Source organism: Oncorhynchus clarkii, chromosome 20, assembly GCF_045791955.1.
Source record: "Oncorhynchus clarkii lewisi isolate Uvic-CL-2024 chromosome 20, UVic_Ocla_1.0, whole genome shotgun sequence".
NCBI lineage: Eukaryota > Metazoa > Chordata > Actinopteri > Salmoniformes > Salmonidae > Oncorhynchus > Oncorhynchus clarkii.
In genome coordinates, this window is record NC_092166.1 from 63,266,351 (window position 1) to 63,286,643 (window position 20,293).

Genomic DNA, 20,293 nt, shown 5'->3' on the forward strand with positions numbered 1-20,293 from the left:
GCAGTGGTTCCTAGCAGATCGACTAAGGGCAGAAGAGGGTTGGCAGTTTTGGGGAATATTAGAGACTCTGAGCTGCATCATAGTCTTGGTAACCTTTCTGATACATCCAGATCCACCACCTTCCTTCTGCGTACATGCAGAATCTGCCCACAGGAGATGAGTCCTTGTGTGGGACACATGTACTACACTTCATTCACTGCTGTTTATATGGTAATGTTGTATGTAATTGGCGTCTGCTAAATGTTTGTGTATGTAACATTAACTGTCCTATGATGCTGTTGATAGTAATCTAGGAATAAAATAGATTACCATTGAGTCCACACATCACTCCTTTAATCTGAGTGACTGTTAACTGATGTATTTTACAGTTACTGTAAATGTCAACTAGTGTTCTTGGCAGACATGTTGATAAGGCTTGTACCAGTGGAGGCTAGTGGGAGGGGCTAAACTGGGGTCAGTCCCTGCACCTCTCCTGTTCCTCTGACTCACCTTAGACCTCACCACAAAATGTACCTTAGATCTGAATCATTCAACTCAAAGGTCTTTAATTCTACAGGTTTAAAAATGGAACTGGCCACAGAGTAGACTGAATGACAGATGAAAGAGGCTGTGTTCTCTCCATTACAATTCAGTGAATCATTTATCACCACTAAAAGATCCTGTTTCCCTCTAATGTCATGTGTGTCTCTGCTGTTTCTCATTAAATCACATCAAGACCTGTACATCAACGGGCATGTAATACTAACAACATATCAGGCAATCCACTCGTGTGTGTGTGTGTGTGACAGCTTATCTCAAGGATGTGAAAATCAGACAATAGGCTTTCCATTATTGCAATTTTTATTGAGCAAAAGAACATACCAATGGAAAAATAACCAACAGCCTATTGAGATCATTGATCAAATTAATACACCTGAAAAACCTGAATATTGCATGGACAGAAAGTTGTGGAATGCCTCAGACGGTTGCACTGATTGTGCAAGTCTTCGTGAAATGCCAGATAGATGCTTTTGTTGATGTTGAAAATAGCTACAGTCAGAAAAACATACAACTTTGTCTAATTTGACCTCTTATATTAATATCAGTGATTACTTATTTTGTCCTGAATGTCTGCAGAGGCACTTTTATAGAGACCTAAGATGGGAGCAAGGAGCGACACAGCAGTAAGCATATCTTAACCAAATAATACCAGGTCCAAACAATGCTGGCAGATATTTTAACATGTACTCTGTTAGCTTCCTTTGAATGCGCCAACAATTAAATCCACTCATCTCCCAGACATCGCCAATCCTCTTTTCTTCTCAAAACTCTAACCGTTAAATAATAGCAAACCAATCGACATTCAATTGTTTTTATTCACATTTTCCACGAGGATCCACTACCACGTGCATAACTGTCCAGTTTTGAAATATGTCTATCGAATATAAAATTAATTTGTTTAAGTTTCTTTCCAAGTAACATTCACCTCCACAGTTTAAGCGATTTGCTACCAGGCTGCGTCACATCCAGCTGTGATTGGGAGTCCCATAGGGCGGTGCACAATTGGCCCAGCCTCGAAGGGGTTTAGCCAGGGTAGGCTGTCATTGTAAATAAGAATTTGTTCTTAACTGACTTGCCTAGTTAAATAAAAGGTTAAATAAAAAAAATGTAAGTTTTATTCAGACAGTATTTGGTTGTAAATTGCAATAACTTCAACACCAATTCACTCCTGTATTATAATTCACCTCAGTCCTCGGCACACTCCTTTTAGTTTACTCACAACAGTAGTTTAATGTGTCTAGACTCATGTTGATCCAACTATTAATTGATTGCTGTACAACAATCAGTTTTATAGACTAATTGTTTAGGAACAAAACCAACGGGGAAAAATAGATGGGGGGGGGGGGTTAGCCCTTAGACTGTTGACATGTCAATTATATTCTCCAAATGTTTATTGAAAACAAATACATTTGCACAATGAGCACTTGTCTCCTCAAATACATCATTAGAGTTGTTGGTTAGCTAGCTTGTGAATTTTTGCCATAATAGCATAGAAATGACATCAGTCAAAACACGACATGGTATCATTAACCTTTTGACGCGTAAGTTCTAAATATTAATACACAGACCTTAGAGGGAGTTTTTAGCACGCGGTACCAGAATTCTATCCTGCTGTTGGGAGAATTTGATTGTTGCATTTTGTCGCTATTCTCTACACCCTGCATTGTATCAATACCGCAATGTCTGCTTCATATGAGGCTTTATAAAACGTTATTCCTATAATAGTAGCAGTGAGTATCTATAGTATTATAATTATATTATGTATATTACATGTATTATTATCTGAAAAAGGGTTTGGTATTAGCCTGTATGCGGGGCTGCGTGTGACATAGGGCGGGAAACCTGAGGCACTAAATCCAGTGTATTTGATACAATAGTGGCATACAACAAGTGAGAGCGTGATATGAGCATATATAGCACATATGCCGAACATGTCCAAGGCCGGGAAAGGCTGGCATCCTAAATACTTTTTCTCCATTTTTAAAAAATGACACATTTATTCTCCCCTGGAAAAACTAGACTATAAGGGTGGCTACATTTCATCACCATGTCAACGTATTATCACCACTGGACATGTAGCCTACAGAGGCCTGCCTCGTCACCAAGCGAGGATATATTTCTCAAATGCGCTGAGTATTATGGCTTGGATAGGTTTTAGCCTGGTCGAGGAGAATGAGAACAGGGTGGTGGACAAAGTCATGGAAGCAACAAAGTGAGGTAGTTTGTGCAGGCGATCAGATTGAATGGTGCGTAAAGTCTAATCAGCTATGTTGTATGCAGAGAACGTGGCATGAGTGTAGCGAGGATGTAGATATAATGGGTTATCGTAAACTATGGAGCTAGACAGGATTAAGCTTTGGTGCCATCTAAGGGGATGAATGTTGTGGGTCAGTTATCATTCTCCTTGCAAAACTTGGTTACATTTATATGAACTTCAAGTATTACTAAGTACACAGTATATTTATAGTTTATAAACTTCTCCTGTTTGCCCCCCATCTATTGATAAATCCCCCATCATAGTAATATTTCCTCCATCATATCCCCCCATGAAACCTTCCCCCATGCACTGAAACCCACCCACAAATTAAATGAACGCCATTCAAACTCCACTAAAATGGTTTCAACCAAATCGGTCAGCCCTGTTCGTGCTACGGCTAGGCAGTAGGCTTGTATTTGGGTGATGATCTATGAGGCGATAACATTTTTTTTTGCTTTGTGATTGGTCAAAAACTGTAAACTTGTCATGTTCTCTGGTAACAAGCTCATGCAGATTTGTAATATGCTGAAAAGTGGCCAAACTAACATGATATTTTCTGGGCAATGGGTGCAACCATCTTTGACTTTGTTTATTTGCGTCTTATGCAAAGGTTCAAAACAACTTGGAACTCGGAAAAATTCAAGGTAAAATCATGACCTTCACGTCGGAAAGTCAGAGCTTTAGAAAGAGGCCCCGAGTTGTACGGCGTTCAAATCTAATTTTCACCAGTCGGAGCTCATTATTTTTCAGAGTTCCCAGTGGTTTTCAATACACTGAAGTCGGAGATTTCCAATTTCTCAGTTTTGAATGCGGCATTATAGTGAAGTCGCCTTCTGGGATTAGGGAGTTCTCGCAAAATGTAAAAAAACATGGCTGCCATCATAAAGAATGTAGCTGCTTTTAGCTTAGCTGACAAGCATTTATTTTTTAAACATTACATTCGTCTTTTGTGCTCGCCAGAGATGTGGTATATTGTAAACTAGTCTAGCTGTTAGGTCGCCAACTTGTGTTAGACTGGTTTATTGAATGAGTTTGAGCTGTGGATGTGTTCCGTGTGATGCTTGGATGATGAAGTTTGCTTTTATCTTTTACAATAAACTTTATTCCTCCATTTGACCTTTTAAGACCTTTACTTTCCATCAATACAACAAAAATATTTAGATGCTGTTCAGACAACAATGTCGTCATACGTTATGTTGCTACTGTTCCAATCACGTATTTGAGATCGTACGCTGCAGGGACCACTCAATATTGATCACAAATAAGTGATTGTATGCGTCAAAGGGTTAACAAGTTACAAGCTGAAACGAGCCACCCACATTGCAACTTGTCACTGTTGCTAGCTATCTGACCGTTCAGAATCATAACAACTTACGCCTTCCAGCCACATCGATGCGCGCATCATTTTCGCGATGTCAGCCAACCCATCTACAACCCTCAACACGATGCTGGGCTGTCCTCTGTATGGTCTGTATCAGTGACGGGGGGAGTGAATATCTTACCAAAGTTATAATTCCTCCACTCTCCCTAAATTAAAAGTCAAGAAAAGAGTAACGATAATTTAAAAACTCAAGCCTGGCAATGTGCTAGCCTAGTTAAGGCTTTAAACTCCGGGGGAGGCGAATAGTAAAATGACAAATGTTATTATTATTATTTTTTTTTAAGGCCACTAACGGGTTAAAATCATTGGACTGGGCCTCCCGAGTGACACAGCGGTACAAGGCACTGTATCGCAGTGCTACAGGTGTCACTACAGACCCGGGTTCAAGCCTGGGCTGTATCACAACCGGCCGGGATAGGGAGAGGATAGGGCGTGCACAATTGGCAAAGCGTAGTCCGGGTTAGGGGAGGATTCGGTCGGGGGGGGGGGGCTTTACTAGGCTTATCGTGCTCTAGCGACTACTTATGGCGGGCCGGGCGCCTGCAGGCTGACCTCTGTCGTCAGTTGAACTGTGTTTTCCTCCGACACAGTGGTGCAGCTGGTTTCCGGGTTAAGCGGGCGGGTGTTAACTTCTTATGGCTGCAGGGGCAGTATTGAGTAGCTTGGATGAAAGGTGCCCAGAGGTGCCCAGAGTAGACGGCCTGCTCCTCAGATCCAGTTGCTAATATGCATATTATTATTAGTATTGGATAGAAAACACTCTGAAGTTTCTAAAACTGTTTGAATGATGTCTGTGAGTATAACAGAACTCACATGGCAGGCAAAAACCTGAGAAGAAATCCAAACAGGAAGTGGGAAATCTGAGGTTGGTCAATTTTCAACCCAGCCCCTATTGAACACACAGCGGGATATTGGTTATGTTGCACTTCCTAAGGCTTCCAATAGATGTCAACCGTCTTTAGAAACTTGAATGAGGCTTCTACTGTGATGTGGGGCCGGATGAGAGCTCTTTGAGTCAGTGGTCTGGCAGAGAGCCAGGTCCTGGTCACACGCATTTCACATGATAGCGACCTGCGTTCCAGTGCTTTTCTACAGACAATGGAATTCTCCGGTTGGAACCTTATTGAAGATTTATGATAAAAACATCCTAAAGATTGATTCTATACTTAGTTTGACATGTTTCTACGACCTGTAATTTAAGAAGCGCAGCTTGGCAGGTCATGTTTCGGAGGACGCATGACTCGACCTTCACCTCCCAAGCCCGCTGGAGAGTTGCAGCGATGACACAAGATCAAAATTGTGGAGAAAAAAAATAAAAACAATTGGACTATGAACTGCATTCACTTGTTTCCTTAGCGTACACCACACTCCGTCTAGTAAAATACTTCTATTTAATTTCTTAACTACATTTTTTTAGGTAATTTTCTTAACTGCATTGTTGGTTAAGGGCTTGTAAGTAAGCATTTCACTGTAAGGTGTTGTTGTATTTGAAGCATGTGACAAATACAATTTGATTTGCTTAATAATTCAAAAACAAAATAATTAAGGATCACTATCAAAATTTTCTAATTTCTCAATGGCATAGTACAGTCGTGGCCAAAAGTTGAGAATGACACAAATATTAATTTCCACAACGTTTGCTGCTTCAGTGTCTTTAGATATTTTTGTCAGATGTTACTATGGAATAATCAAGTATAATTACAGGCATTTCATAAGTGTCTAAGGCCTTTATTGACAATTACATCAAGTTGATGCAAAGAGTCAATATTTGCAGTGTTGACCCTTCTTTTTCAAGACCTCTGCAATCCGTCCTGGCATGCTGTCAATTAACTTCTGGGCCACATCCTGACTGATGGCAGCCCATTCTTGCATAGTCAATGCTTGGAGTTTGTCAGATTCTGTTTGTTTGTCCACCCGCCTCTTGAGGATTGACCACAAGTTCTCAATGGGATTAAGGTCTGGGGAGTTTCCTGACCATGGACCCAAAATATCGATGTTTTGTTCCCCGAGCCACTTAGTTATCACTTTTGCCTTATGGCAAGGCGCTCCATCATGCTGGAAAAGACATTGATCATCACCAAACTGTTCCTGGATGGTTGGGAGAAGTTGCTCTCAGAGGATGTGTTGGTACCATTCTTTATTCATGGCTGTGTTCTTAAGCAAAATTATGAGTGAGCCCACTCCCTTGGCTGAGAAGCAACCCCACACATGAATGGCCTCAGGATGCTTTACTGTTGCCATGACACAGGACTGATGGTAGCGCTCACCTTGTCTTCTCCGGACAATCTTTTTTCCAGATGCCCCAAACAATCGGAAAGGGGATTCATCAGAGACTGTGACTTTACCCCAGTCCTCAGCAGTCCAATCCTTGTACCTTTTGCAGAATATCCATCTATCCCTGATGTTTTTCCTGGAGAGAAGTGGCTTCTTTGCTGTCCTTCTTGACACCAGGCCATCCTCCAAAAGTCTTCGCCTCACTGTGCGTGCAGATGTACTCACACCTGCCTGCTGCCATTCCTGAGCAAGCTCTGTACTGGTGGTGGTCCCGGTCCCGCAGCCGAATCAACTTTAGGAGACGGTCCTGGCGCTTGCTGGACTTTCTTGGGCGCCCTGAAGCCTTCTTCACAACAATTGAACCGCTCTCCTTGAAGTTCTTGATGATCCGATAAATGGTTGATTTAGGTGCAATCTTACTGGCAGTAATATCCTTGCCTGTGAAGCCCTTTTGTGCAATGCAATGATGATGGCACATGTTTCCTTGCAGGTAACCATGGTTGACAGAGGAAGAACAATGATTCCAAGCACCACCCTCCTTCTAAAGCTTCCAGTCTGTTATTCAAACTCAATCAGCATGACAAGAGTGATCTCCAGCCTTATCCTCGTCAACACTCACACCTGTGTTAACGAGAGAATCCCTGACATGATGTTAGCTGGTCCTTTTGTGGCAGGGCTGAAATGCAGTGGCAATGTTTTTGGGGGATTCAGTTCATTTGCATGGCAAAGAGGGACTTTGCAATTAATTGCAATTCATCTTCACTCTTCATAACATTCTGGAATATATGCAAATTGCCATGATACAAAATGAGGCAGCAGACTTTGTGAAAATGAATATGCGTGTCATTCTCAAAACTTTTGGTACAGTGTTCCCCGATCCATTCCTCGAGTACCTCCAGGACTGCACATTTGTGCTCAGACCCTGAACCAGCCCACCTACATTAGTTGGATCAAGTGTACCGGTTCTGGGCTAGAGCAAAAATGAGCAGTTCTGGGGGGTACTAGAGAAACAGATTGGGAAATAATGGCATTGTACATCACCTCCAACTTTTTCAGTATTGTCTCAGTCATATACATCTCCTCTGCTCCAGCTCCAGCCCTTAGCATGAATATGGAAGGTTTTCCGTCCAACAGATCGGCTCCGTTTGGGCCGAGCTTAGAAGTGACTTCTTTAGCTGCATTAACAACAAGTGTCATGTTCTGACCGGAGCAGATGACAGACATCTCATTCCTCTAATCCCAGTCCGGAGAGCTGGGGGCAGGAGGGCTACAATTGGTTTGTGTGTCTGGTTGTCCCGCCTCCCCGTACAGAGCCCTCCCACTAGGCTCTGGGGGAGTGGGCTTGGTTGGTTGATGGTGGCCACAGGGGCGTGTCCTCAACGTTGTCAGGACTGTAGGGTACCCTTGAGGTACCACATCCCTCCAAAGCTCACACAGCACTCCTAATAAGAAAGGACCAGAGAACATAGGTTAGAAACACAGCTGGTTCTTGAGACAGTTCTGAAGGGGTTCCTAGAGCTTTGCAACTGTGTCAACTCTGTACACACTCAGTTACTCAATGGCAACTCTTATAAGTTGGTTCTAGAACCCATTCTAAAGCTGGTTCCAGAGCTTATTATAAAGTTGGTTCTAGAACCCATTCTAAAGCTGGTTCCAGAGCCTATTATAAAGTTGGTTCTAACAGCCCATTCTAGAGCCTGTTTCTAAAGCCAGTTTGAGACGCTGTTCAACAGTCTGTTCTATAACTATGTTCGGAGACCAGTCGTACCTTAAGCAGGCGGTCCACATCATCCTTGGTAACCTGGTCTCCCATCTCCTGCGTCAGCCTGGTCTGGATCACGTTCCTCCTCACCCGGTAGTTCTTCATGAAGATCTCATACAGGACCTGACGATGCTGAGGGGCAGGACATACAACAAGATCTTGAAATGTCGACAGTAGAATAGGGTCCTTTAAACACATCCTGATCAAGTCAGAGAAGGCAAACGGCTTAAGACATGATCAATGTATTTCTGCATGACTTCAAACCATAATACAGGACATACACATACTCCGAGTGATTCCTTGGGTGCAGTAGGAATGTGGAACAAAAAGAGGAAAAAAAACATTTGTACAGACTTGATTAAAAGAACCCCACCCGGGCCCCTGTTGTTGTTACCTTGTCGAAGGTCTCTCCTGTCTCCCACACAGCAAACACCTTCTGCTCATCAGCAGCTGCTGTGCTCTGGGCTGGAAACTACGTGGAAGAAAAGAGAGGAAGGAAACAACTATTGAAGAGAATGACAACTGAAGAAACTAAGGGGACAGGAAAGAAACCGCTGCAGTGAACCACACAATCACTTCGGATTATTCCCAATCCCCAAAAAACACTGAGGCAATGCACATCTACAGACAGGCGTGCTGTGTTCATAAGATGACCAAGTTGCTCTTGATAAGAGCATCTGCTAAATGACCAAAACAAATAAACCAATCACTAAATCAACCCTCTCCACTCCCTGTAGGCATTAACCCCTGCTGGGATAGGATGAAGTTGCCCCCCGTCTGCCTTCCATCTGCCTAATGTTTACGGTTAATCTGATCCTAGATCTGTGATTATGGCCAATTTCTAACCAGTAATAGGCTTTGTCCTCTCAGCCAATAACAGAAGCTATTTAACAGTGGGCTGGTTTCCTCCACCCCTCCAGGGTCTAAAACCCTACCACCCCCCGAGGAGAGAGAGGAGGATAAGAACCTAAGCCAGGTTGAAAGGGGATCGGATAGGAGGGAGAAGATGAGCTCCATGTCCATACAATAGGTGTGTCTTGGTATTAATGCTAACAATGTTCATTCAACTGTTTCTCTGATAGGTCTTAATTCCATAGGACACAACAATGAGAGCAAAGTTTGAAGAGCCACACCTCACAGGAAAATGTAGGCTTCACCTAAGGTACAGTGCAGGCCAGTGGGTTGTAGTTCAATTGAACAGCTAGATTCTACAATCCCACAGCCATCAGGCTCTATTCAGAGCTGAACCTGAGAAGGCCAACCTTCCAGTGCATCACTGCTCTCTACTACCTACTTACTACCCTCAGGAGCAAAGCTGGTGTGCTGCTACAGGGATAGGTCACATACCAAAACCACCGTTAGTTTGTTATTCTGTTTAGGAAAGGTGATAGCCGCACTCCGGAGGCAAGCAAGAGACCACCATTCAGGAGCGCTCGCTAGCAGAGAGCTCAGGGAGGCTAAGTTTCATCTGGCTGGTAGCCTAACGCCGATCTCTTTAGTTCAGGGAGAGGATTTGTTTCTTTGGATATCCAGGCTTACTCATCGGGTGGAAGAATAGGCCTGTCTAACTGAAATCCTCTAGTACCACAGTGGGTTGTCAGTTTACGCTTTCTAGTGGAACTAACCCCATCCCCAGCCTTATGTCCTTTTCACAATCTTAAACCAAGACCAAACCTCATCGGATACTAATCCTGTAGCAGGGTTAGGGCTCCAATACTCACAGGCACCAGTATCTGTTTGCAGTGGCTCATCAGTATAGTATCCTGTAGCAGGCGGTCTGAGATGGAGTGGAACAGGCTGTCTCCGGGAGGCAGGGAGGCCAGGTGGAGGTTGAACAGCCTCTTGACTTCGCTCAGCGTCAGCACATGCTGCTTCCTGAACATGTTCCACACAAAGTCCCTCAGCTCAGGTGACGGTGAGGGCGTGGGAGTCCCGCCGTGCCCGTTATGAGGATTCAAGGCAGCGGAAGTGGCGGCGGATGGGTAACCGTTTACCAACCCGTTAGGGAGAGCGGAGGAGGATGTGTCCATGGGTTCGTCTTCACCGTCGCTGACAGGTTCCTCTTTGACTCTGACCGCGGCTCCACCGCTCGGTCCGGTTCCACCCTTTCCCTGTCGACGAGCGCTCAGGTCCTTCTGAAGAGAGGGCTGGTTCTGTCGTGCACGCTCATGGGCTGCCTTCAGACGCTGCTCGCCACTCACGTGCATAACTTCTTTAACAGAGAGGCACACAGTTTTCAGCTAGAGACACATAAATACCTTATGCCAGAGGGACTTTCCTATGAGCACACAATCAGTACACACCTGTTTGTGGGTCCTTTTTGGATACCAGGTCCTCCTTAGAGAAGTTGAAGACCTTCTCCAATCTGCAAACACAAAACCAGCATGAACAATAAAATCAACCCACAGTCTCTTTCCACATTACCATACCAAGAGAAACAGTGAGTGATAGTGTGTGTTCGCAAATATCGTCTCTTACTTGCTCTGTATCCCAATCCACAGCATGTGCTGCCGCTGGGCCACGTCAGGGTGCTTTTTGATGAAGTCACTGTCGCTTGGCAACAGGAACTCCCAGCCACGGTTTATACGAGGCACCGCCATGTGTTCCAAGAAGTCCTTCACATCCTCCGGCAGGAGCTGAAAATAATAGGTGTGAACAGACATTTAGTAACACCCTCTAGGGCTAACTGTTAGTGTGTTACACCATGTACTTTAAATAAAGTTGTACTTTAATTGTGTATATCCATCTTTGGCCAGGTGAGAGACTAAAGGTCTATGTATCACTAGTAGTATCAACTGTTTAAACAGCTGATTACCTTGATGATGGCTGTGACCTCCTTCCTCATCACTGAGCGCTCCTGAGTGAATCTCCACATCTGAAAAGAGAAACAGATCATTAACAGGATTCAAAAGATAACTTTTTTTTTACATTTCACCATGAAGTCTTTTGAAATTTGAACCTGTGTCGTGTGGCACATTTGACTGTGGACCTGTGCAGGAAGATGTGCTATGAGATATGGTAGGGATATAAACAGTGTGACCCACCACAAAGTCTCTTCCTCGACACAGCACCTCAGCAGGCACACCACTGTGGGGACTACAGCTGTTCTTAGGATACAGCACGTCACTGAGGGAAGAAAAAAAACTGTTCAATTGGTTTCAGGAACATGACCCAAAATATTTCTGGGACAATATAAATATATTTTCAGTATTCAAGCATAATCTCTGTTCATGAAATCACATATCTAGTTATTGAAAAACTAAACCAGAACAACATTTTGGATCGATTTGATTTTGATCTGTGAACCTGGTCCCTAGGGCCTAGTGCCTCCACAGTCCTGCTCTGCTGGTCTCACCTCTTGACCACCCAGTTGCCCTGCACCAGTAGCGCCACCTGCTGGATGCAGCGCAGCACCGCAGTAGAGTCTGTCCCAGGGGTCAACAAACCCATCAGGTTGGCAAACGGTATCACTTTGACTAGAGGGGAGGAGAGAAATGATGGAAAGAATAAGATGGAGAAAAGCATGTACAAATACTTCAATTTCCGTTAAGGTTAGCAGTTAGTGAGCGTACCGTTCTTCAACAGGGTTTTGACCTGGTCACCTAGCGGCAGGGTCCGAAGCTGGGCCATGGACAGCACGTTACTGGGACCTACGGGCCTCACACTGATACACACACAGGACATCGGTTTCATACCTGAAATGTTACAACATGGAGTAGTACATTACACACTTCATGTAAGTGTTACTTACATCTTCTCCTCTGTGATAGGGGGCATGAGCATTGCCAGGTACTCCCTGAGAGAAGAGAGAGATGAATAAAGGGAGTGGGAGGACACAAAATCAGCCCAAAAATAAAGCAAAAGCAGACACTTAAATAGGGACACTACGTGTTAGTACTCACTTTGGTGTTTTTACCAGTTCTGTGTTCTCAGAGCCTCCCATGGCCTGGCAGTACAGGTATTGCCTCTCGTGGTCCGAACGGCCATCCTAAACACACACACACATAAGGTATGTGTTGAATTGGTACTGGCAGTGACATGGATTCACAGAGGTCAGAAAAGAGTGCATGAGACAGCCTCATTACGTTGAGGCCGTGGTAGTGCAGGTAGACCCAGGGCTCCTCTGCCTGTTTCTTCTGAAGGAAGTCGTACGACTGGATACGCCGCTGACGAGCCTGGTCCGACTCGGGACGGGAAAACCTCACCTAGAGCGAAGAAACGGAGCTCAACAATTGTTTTAAGAGGATCATTGTGTGAGAACTGTGATTGTAACTGTGTGTTTCCTTACAGTGACGGCCTTGACGTCTTCCTCCACCTCATCCTGAGAAGAGTCTCCCCCTTCGTTAGCGGCCTCCCGCTCTCTGTGTTTGCCGTCAGCCTTATCCAGATAGGAGAAGCTGGGTCGCATCTGAAGGATACCCTGCAGCGGCGTGATGTGGAGCTCCCCTGGTGACAACACAGGTCAGTGACAAACATTCAGATATTGACACTAACATAAAGAGCAATGACAGTGCTGATGAGGGCTGATTGGATATGAATGTACAGAAACACAGCTACCTTTCCTGAAGACAGCAGCAGCGTATCTGGAGGTGTTGGTTGTGGACTGGATGGATGTGAACGTCTGTTTGTCCATCATCTTCCTGCGAGGAGATTGATCAATGGTCATTGTCAATTCCCAGCATGCCACATACACAACTGAGACGTAAGGACTAGCAGAGTACTAAGAAGTGAACCAGCACAAAGTGTACCAATTATTGCACTCACACAGAGTAGGTGTTGGAGTCCTCTGAGGTGGTTCCGTCCACGTTGAGGGCGATCTGCTCTCCTTTACTTCGACAGTAGTTAGGACTCAGAGTGTTAATGGCCATCTCCAACTCCACCTACAGGGAGACAAATTGTAAGCTAAGAATGTTTTATAATTAACAGGCTGATATGTTTTATAATTAACAGGCTGATCCAAGATGGATCATAAGTTGTCATTTAGGTATCAATGGGAGATGGAAATCTCTTTAACAAGGGAGCCCCGTCACACCTTCTGCTGCTTGGGCTTGATCTTGGCAGATAGATGAGTGACATCATCATAGGTCATAGAGGAAGGGCGTACTGGATACTATAAAAGGAAAAAAAAATCAAGATAAAGGTTAACGAATGACTTTTACCACAAACATATCAAATCGACACAGCTTGATGCCGAATAGATGTAGATTTACCTGGAACAGATATAGCTTGTCCGCAAGGCTTTTAGCTAGGTATACATCAATCTGAAGACAGAAAGAGAAAGCTTGGTTCATATTCTTTTCATCACTCATCATCGCCTTGCCAAGAAAATCAAACCTAGGCTTGGGCAGAAACATACTGGTAAATGGGGAACTGGGGAAACTAGTCACTCACCTCTTGTATGACGGGGTCATTGTCCTCCTCACTGGCCATAGTGAGGGGAGAGGTCTGGGGGAGACGTCAAAGAAGAGCAGCAGACCTCTGGGGACCCAACCTAGGATGAAAGAAATGCTGAGTGACTGAGACACTCAAACTAACAGAGGCAACTTTCCAATAAATATATCAAGGGTCTTATTCTGGTTACATGATCGATGCTTGGCTTCCGCTTGACAAAAATAATCTCGCTCTTTTGTCCATAATAATCTCATCATGTAACCTATACGTGCAGATACAGTATAGAGCACATGTGCCAATACCAGAGTGGGCACACTTGCTATACAACGCAATGTTTCTTTGAGAAAACCATCAGTAGAGTTGATGATGCGATAAAAACCCATTTAACTTTATTTGGTACGTGGGAATTTGTGCACTCATCACACGCAGCCTTTAATCAATTTGATGGAAACATCTGTTGGGAAAATTTACATATTGTTTTAATGCAGATGATTGAATATTCACGTGAAAATCTGTCACCAATTGGACGGAAAACAAGCTAGAGATGCCACAGAATTGCTAAACCCAGATGCCCAACATTGCAATACATCCGGGAACCTTTCGTGAAGCATATTCGACAGACCAGACGAGTTTGGGAAATGTGAACATTTCTTCCTTTAGTGGTTAATTCTAGACACGAGACAACCGTTAGACCTAATTACGTGTTTCTGCGCATAAGCTTAGCTGGCCAGGTTGAGACCGTGGCGAAGTTGGAGAGAAGTCTTGTGAATTATGACGCAGAGGAATGGCGCTAAAATCAAACCTGCGTCTTCAGAATATAGACCTACGTCTCCCGTATATACAGCTAGTACTGGACCTCACGAATATAAAACAATGTCATGACTGACTACAAGAACCCAAATATGTCAGATCAGATATGCAATGAATAACTTTAATCAGACACCCTCTCATGGAAAGAACTAGCGGGGATTAACAACTCACATCCTGTTGTATATCAAGGGAGAAGATTCAGGCTTGTGCTCTTAAAATCTACCAAAGGAATGTGCTTTGTCTCAGACTTTTTCCCGCTGAAACGCTAACACGTTCAAAAGCTAAACCTGGAACAATATTTCTAACGTAGAACATGGGAAATGGTCAGAGGCAATCTATAGGACACTAATGTAATTGTGTTTTATTTTGTGAAGTCATTAACAATGTTATGAAGGAAATACTGTAACTTGGAAAGTATACCCACTACATAGATGACAGTTCCATACTATGGGTTGTGCATGTAATATGAAAAATTGTGTTTTTGTTAGAGAGATGTTAAGAGATTGTTTTCCATAACTTTGCACAATGTGTAATCACCGCCCCAGAGTGAGACCAGGGATCGTGCCATTCTGCCGGAACCGCCCCTTTCAAGCAAAAGCTATACATGATGGGTTGCAAAATTAACACATTGGACCAGAAAAGCGTGAAGCTGCACATTTAAAATGGTTTTAACTTCGAATCTCAACATGAGGTGGAGACGATAAACTCGCCTCACTGGTACGGCTGATTAGCAGCTTTAAGTAAAGGATCTTTGAAAGTGAATTTAAGAAGGACCATCCTGTTACTCTGCTCAAACCATCGTATTAGACTACTCTAAATCACCCCACTGGGGAACCATCGATACGGCTGGCTAGCCTATCTTCAATAGCAAATGGAAGGTAAATCAACTCTGTAGTTCTGTTCAGGATTAAATGACAAGTCACCGGATACCAGGCACCTACAAAGAAGGACAACAGTAGAAGAGTTGTTGAAACCATTTCCGACAATCAGAGACTTACAAGCGTGACACGAAAAAGCCCAACCCCCTTTCACGTAAATACATTCATGATTTCTTGCTCAAAGCGGGTGGTGGTTTGTGTGCAAAGTATATGGTTATTGGAGGTGAGGGTGGTTTCTGAATGTGGTAATGCTAAGTGTCTCTGTCCCACTCGCTCCTTTTAAATATCTTCTTTAACAAGCATCCATGTTGATGTCATTCTGCTAGGGACCTGTTTTCAGCGTATTACGTTTCCAGTCAATAACTGGTGCAGTGTGTGTTTATCCTGTGTTCTCATTTAATTAGCTAGTAAATAAAAATGTACCAATTTGTGGAGTACTGAATCATAAGTAAGGCTCAGGTTTTTGCAGATGCAGGGAGATTTAGAATGGTGATATGATACGAGGCTAGTATTAATAAGTTAACTGTTTACAGATGTGATAGATAAAGACCTTTAGAGTTTAACTCTGGAGATGATAACTCTTTAAAGAACCACTCTCGTGGTGCCCCAGATCCTAATGAGTTAATTGTTTACATGAATAATAATTGTTTAAAAAAATCAGGTAACAATTAAACATTGTTATTCATCTAATAAACTAACTGTCTTCAAATTAAAGTTAAAGTCATGACAACAACCGAGGCAGAGTACCTTTTTTCTCCTGTTAATATAGGGCTGTAACGATTCTAGTATCGCAATATTTATTCCACGGCAAAAATTAACACACAAAACAGACCGAACTCTTTGGTCCTTTAAAAACCTGCTGTATGTAATATATTGTGTGCTATAGCATGGAAAATAACTACATCTGACTCCGGATAACAAAATTGTTTGTTTCTAACATCAGGGCTATTTTCCTAAAGAAGTTAAATCCGCTTCATGTTTTGTTTCCTTGCCAAGATACTAATGAGCCCCAAGCCCTAAGTTAATAGTGACAATGGAGGGAGTGTCATGGAGTTTAAGATGGAGGATGAAGTATCAAAACATTGTTGGAGTACGATTCAAGAAAAAAAACAAGTTTACATTTGAATATTTGTAGCTACTTTAACTAAACCCTGGTAGTAAATTAGTGCAAAAAGACAGGAGATAAAGCAGATTGCGTTCTTCAGTTCATCTGTCACATGATTTTCATTAGGAAGCTTACTGGTAGTCCCCAGTCATGTGGTGTTTGTTTACAAGCACACAACGACAAGACGAGCAATCTGAGTCACTCACTGTGTGAAGCACGCGCCTGGTGATGTAGTTACAGTACGGAATTCACAATTAAATGTTTGCCAGCTAGATAACTCTTATAACTTAAGTTAACTGTCTAAATTGTGCTACATGCTCTGCAGTTGCTTATTTCTCTCAAAGTTCGTAAACAAATTTGTTTACATCACTGTTAGTGAGCAATTCTCCTTTAACAAGATAATCCATCCACCTGACAGGTGTGGCATATCAAGAAGCTGATTAAACTGCATTATTATTACACAGGTGCACCTTGTACTGAGGACAATAAAATGTCACTATGTGCAGTTTTGTCATACAACACAATGCCACAGATGTCAAGTTGAGTGAGTGTGCGATTGCCATGCTGACTGTAGGCATGTCCACCAGAGCTGTTGCCAGAGAATTTTATGTTACAATTTCTCTACCATAAGCCGCCTCCAACGTACTGTTAGAGAATTAGGCAGTATGTCCAACCGGCCTCACAACCGTAGACCACGTGTAACCACGCCAGTCCACAACCGAAGAATTTCTGCAGAAACTAGATTGGTTCTTTTGACCAATCAATTGGTTGACATCTTTAAACGTGTATTTTTCCATATATAGATAACCTGTGTTTTAATCAAACATATGCACTGCGCTTGTCTGATGCTTTAACCACACAGTTTGATGAACTAAGTAAGACACGACTAGAGGGAGTCCGACCGCAATCGATTCTATTGTGCCCGGCCAGGCTCATACTTGACAGCAAGTGACTGTGACTAGCACCCATTGTCTCCCTCTCCTCCCTGCTGCAGCGACCACCACAGAACATCAACAGCGTTTATTGCACTGTCCGTGTTGCTGAAGCTGCAACATAATTACAGCCAATTCTGACTTAAAAGTTCTGTTGTCGCCAGCCCAGGACCTCCACACCCAGCTTCTTAACCTGTGGGGCCTGGCTTCCCAGTGGGTGGGCCTGGCTCCCAAGTGGGTGGACCTATACACTCCCAGGACCACCCATGGCCCCGCCAGAGTTTTATATCACATATGCGGTTCTCTCTCTTTCTCAATAATAGCTATTGAACCAAGCATACCATGACCATGATATATTCTGAATCATTTTTTCAAAATAAATCTCAATCCTCCCCTGATTCAGAATATAAAATGTTCATTGTATGCTTGGTTCAATAGCTATTGACAAAGAAAACCAAATATCCAATAAAAAAAAACTGATTAATGTTCTCGGTGCCGAACCGAACCAGACTTTTAAACAAGTTCAAACTCGCAAGGCCACTGGGCTGATGGAATTCCAAGATGGAATTCCAGGGCGCGTTCTCAGTTCATGAGCTGACCAGCTAGCAGGTGTCTTCACAGACATGTTCAATATCTCATTATCACAGTCTGTGATCCCAACATGTTTCAAGCAGAACCCCGTAGTCCCTGTTCCTAAGAACTCAAAGGTAACCTGCCTAAATGACTATTGTACCATGGGACTCAAATCTGGAACCATGAAAACCCTGGATCCACTCCAATTCGCATACCGCCCCAACAGATCCACAGACAACTCAATACCTATTGCACTGCTCTCTCCCACCTGGACAAGAGGAATACCTATGCGAGAATGCTGCTCATTGACTACAGTTGAGCGTTCAATACCGTAGTCCATCCAAGCTCAGGACCCTGGGACTTAACACCTCCCTCTGCAACTTGATTCTGGACTTTGATGGGCCACCCTCAGGTGGTGAGGGTAGGTAAAAACATCTGCCATGCTGACCCTCAACACTGGGGTCCTCAGGGGTGCGTGCTTAGTCCCCTCCTGTACTCCATGTTCACCCACGACTGTTTGGCCATGAACAACTCCAACACCATCAAGTTTGCTGAGATGATGATGAGACTACAGGGAGGATGTCAGACACAACAACCACTTTCACACTCTCCACAAAAGCTGCTACTACTCTGTCTATTATCTATCCTGTTTGCCTAGTCACTTTTACCCCTACCTACATATTTTTTTTACCTTTATTTAACTAGGCAAGTCAGTTAAGAACAAATTCTTATTTTCAATGATGGCCTAGAAACAGTGAGTTAACTGCCTGTTCAGGGGCAGAACGAGATTTGTAAAGTGGGGGATTTGAACTTGCAACCTTTCGGTTACTGGTCCAACGCTCCAACCACTAGGCTACCCTGCCGCAACTACCTCGTACCTTCTTGTATATAGCCTTGTTATTGTTATTCATTACTTTTAAACTCTGCATTGTTGGTCAAGGGTCAATAAGTTAGCAGTTCACAGTCAAGTCTACACACCTGTTGTGTTTTGGCGCATGTGACAAATAACATTTCATTAGGTAAACAATACCTTCCTGTGCATACCTTGTCTCAAATTCCAGCAGCTTAAGGACAAAACCCACAGACAACTGGTCGAGTAAATGTAATTGTATTCAACATTCTGGCTGGTAAGGAACATTTCCCCTATTTAGCAGACTAACTATAACGTTACCAATGACTTGTGTGTTAGACTGATTAATTAGACTACCATCGAGCTAGCTAACGTTACCTACAGACACACATTATCACTATAAGCAACATAGCTAACTAGCCAACAACTAGCCATGCAGCTAAGTTAAAGGTGTAAGAACGTAGCTAAATACCTTTATCATCGTGTGTAGTTATCGCAGTAAAATAACATGCGTTCGTGGAATTTGCTACCGTTAGCGTACATAGCTTATTTACATTGACACATCATGGCAAGTCACCTGCTTAAGGCGGCTAACGTTAATAGCTAACTAGCTAGCATATCTGTGTGAGCGAGCTAGTCATTCGACCAAACCCAGCGAGTCAAAACGAATCGCTAAAACGAATTCGTGAAATAACAAGAGTAACGCGGTCCAAACAGCAAACTAATTGTGGCTAGCTAACGTTATATCTGTAACCTTAGCTATTAATGTACCGAGCAATCAAAATAATTGGAAGTTATTTGCCAGGCCTCGATTGTTTTAAAATAAGTTTTCACTGGTATATCAATTAAACTGATGACTAAATCTCACCTGCCCATTTGACCGTTCCTCTCCGTTTATTTCATTCACGTTCACTTTAGGTGAGGTGGCTGTCTGCGAATGCTGCCATGTTGCTTGGCTGTAGAGCTTCACACAGACATGGCCACACGTGGGGAGGAGCTGCTATTTCTGTTCCCACAATGCAAAGCGATAAAAACGTTAACTTTTTTTTGCCTGCAGATGTCGCAAAAGCTCTTAAAATAAGATCATGTTGTTGATGGCATAATACCGTGTGTGAAATTGAGTAGCATTGCTACGTTTTGTTAATACAGTGTATACATAATTATAGTCTGCCCTGTTCGCGAGTTACCGCTTGGACTGTCTGAGTACATCACCCGGGATAAAAAAATAAAAATATATATATTGACAGCGGTGGGATTCGAACCCACGCCCCCGAAGAGACTGGAGCCTTAATCCAGCGCCTTAGACCGCTCGGCCACGCTATCATATAAAATAAGCGTGGAAAATAACACAATTAATACACAGATATTGTTCTCTTTAATTGTTTACAAACAGGCAGCATTTCCGCTAAATATTGATAACTAAGCAGTAAGGGCCGAGGGGTTGTGGTACAGTGCCTGGATACAGCCCTTAGCCTTGGTATATTGGCCATGTACCACAAGCCCCAGCGGTGCCTCGTTGCCATTATAAACGGGTTACCAA

General features: G+C 43.3%; 1 protein-coding gene and 1 non-coding gene across 3 annotated transcripts; both read right to left on the reverse strand.

Annotated features, from left to right (window-relative positions):
• Positions 1–822: 822 nt before the first annotated feature.
• LOC139376682 (DNA-directed RNA polymerase III subunit RPC5-like) lies at positions 823–19,741 on the reverse strand. 2 transcript variants are annotated; one of them, XM_071119530.1, is made up of 20 exons: positions 19,622–19,741; positions 13,606–13,705; positions 13,425–13,475; positions 13,247–13,324; positions 12,979–13,094; positions 12,772–12,854; positions 12,503–12,660; positions 12,300–12,419; positions 12,117–12,202; positions 11,966–12,010; positions 11,787–11,878; positions 11,570–11,690; positions 11,259–11,340; positions 11,030–11,089; positions 10,693–10,850; positions 10,518–10,579; positions 9,936–10,426; positions 8,609–8,686; positions 8,221–8,346; positions 823–7,894 (listed from the first exon to the last, which is right to left on the reverse strand). In XM_071119530.1, the coding sequence occupies exons 2-20, from the start codon at positions 13,642–13,644 to the stop codon at positions 7,838–7,840; spliced, it is 2,103 nt and encodes a 700-aa protein (XP_070975631.1). In that variant the 5' UTR covers positions 13,645–13,705; positions 19,622–19,741; the 3' UTR covers positions 823–7,837. The 2 variants fall into 2 exon arrangements, with proteins under 2 accessions (XP_070975631.1, XP_070975632.1); XM_071119531.1 differs by having other exon boundaries at positions 3,350–7,894; positions 9,936–10,423; positions 19,622–19,731.
• Positions 19,742–19,994: 253 nt separating this feature from the next.
• On the reverse strand, positions 19,995–20,076 carry trnal-aag (transfer RNA leucine (anticodon AAG)). The gene has a single exon. It is a non-coding gene; the product is annotated as a tRNA-Leu (tRNA).
• Between the last annotated feature and the right edge of the window lie 217 nt (positions 20,077–20,293).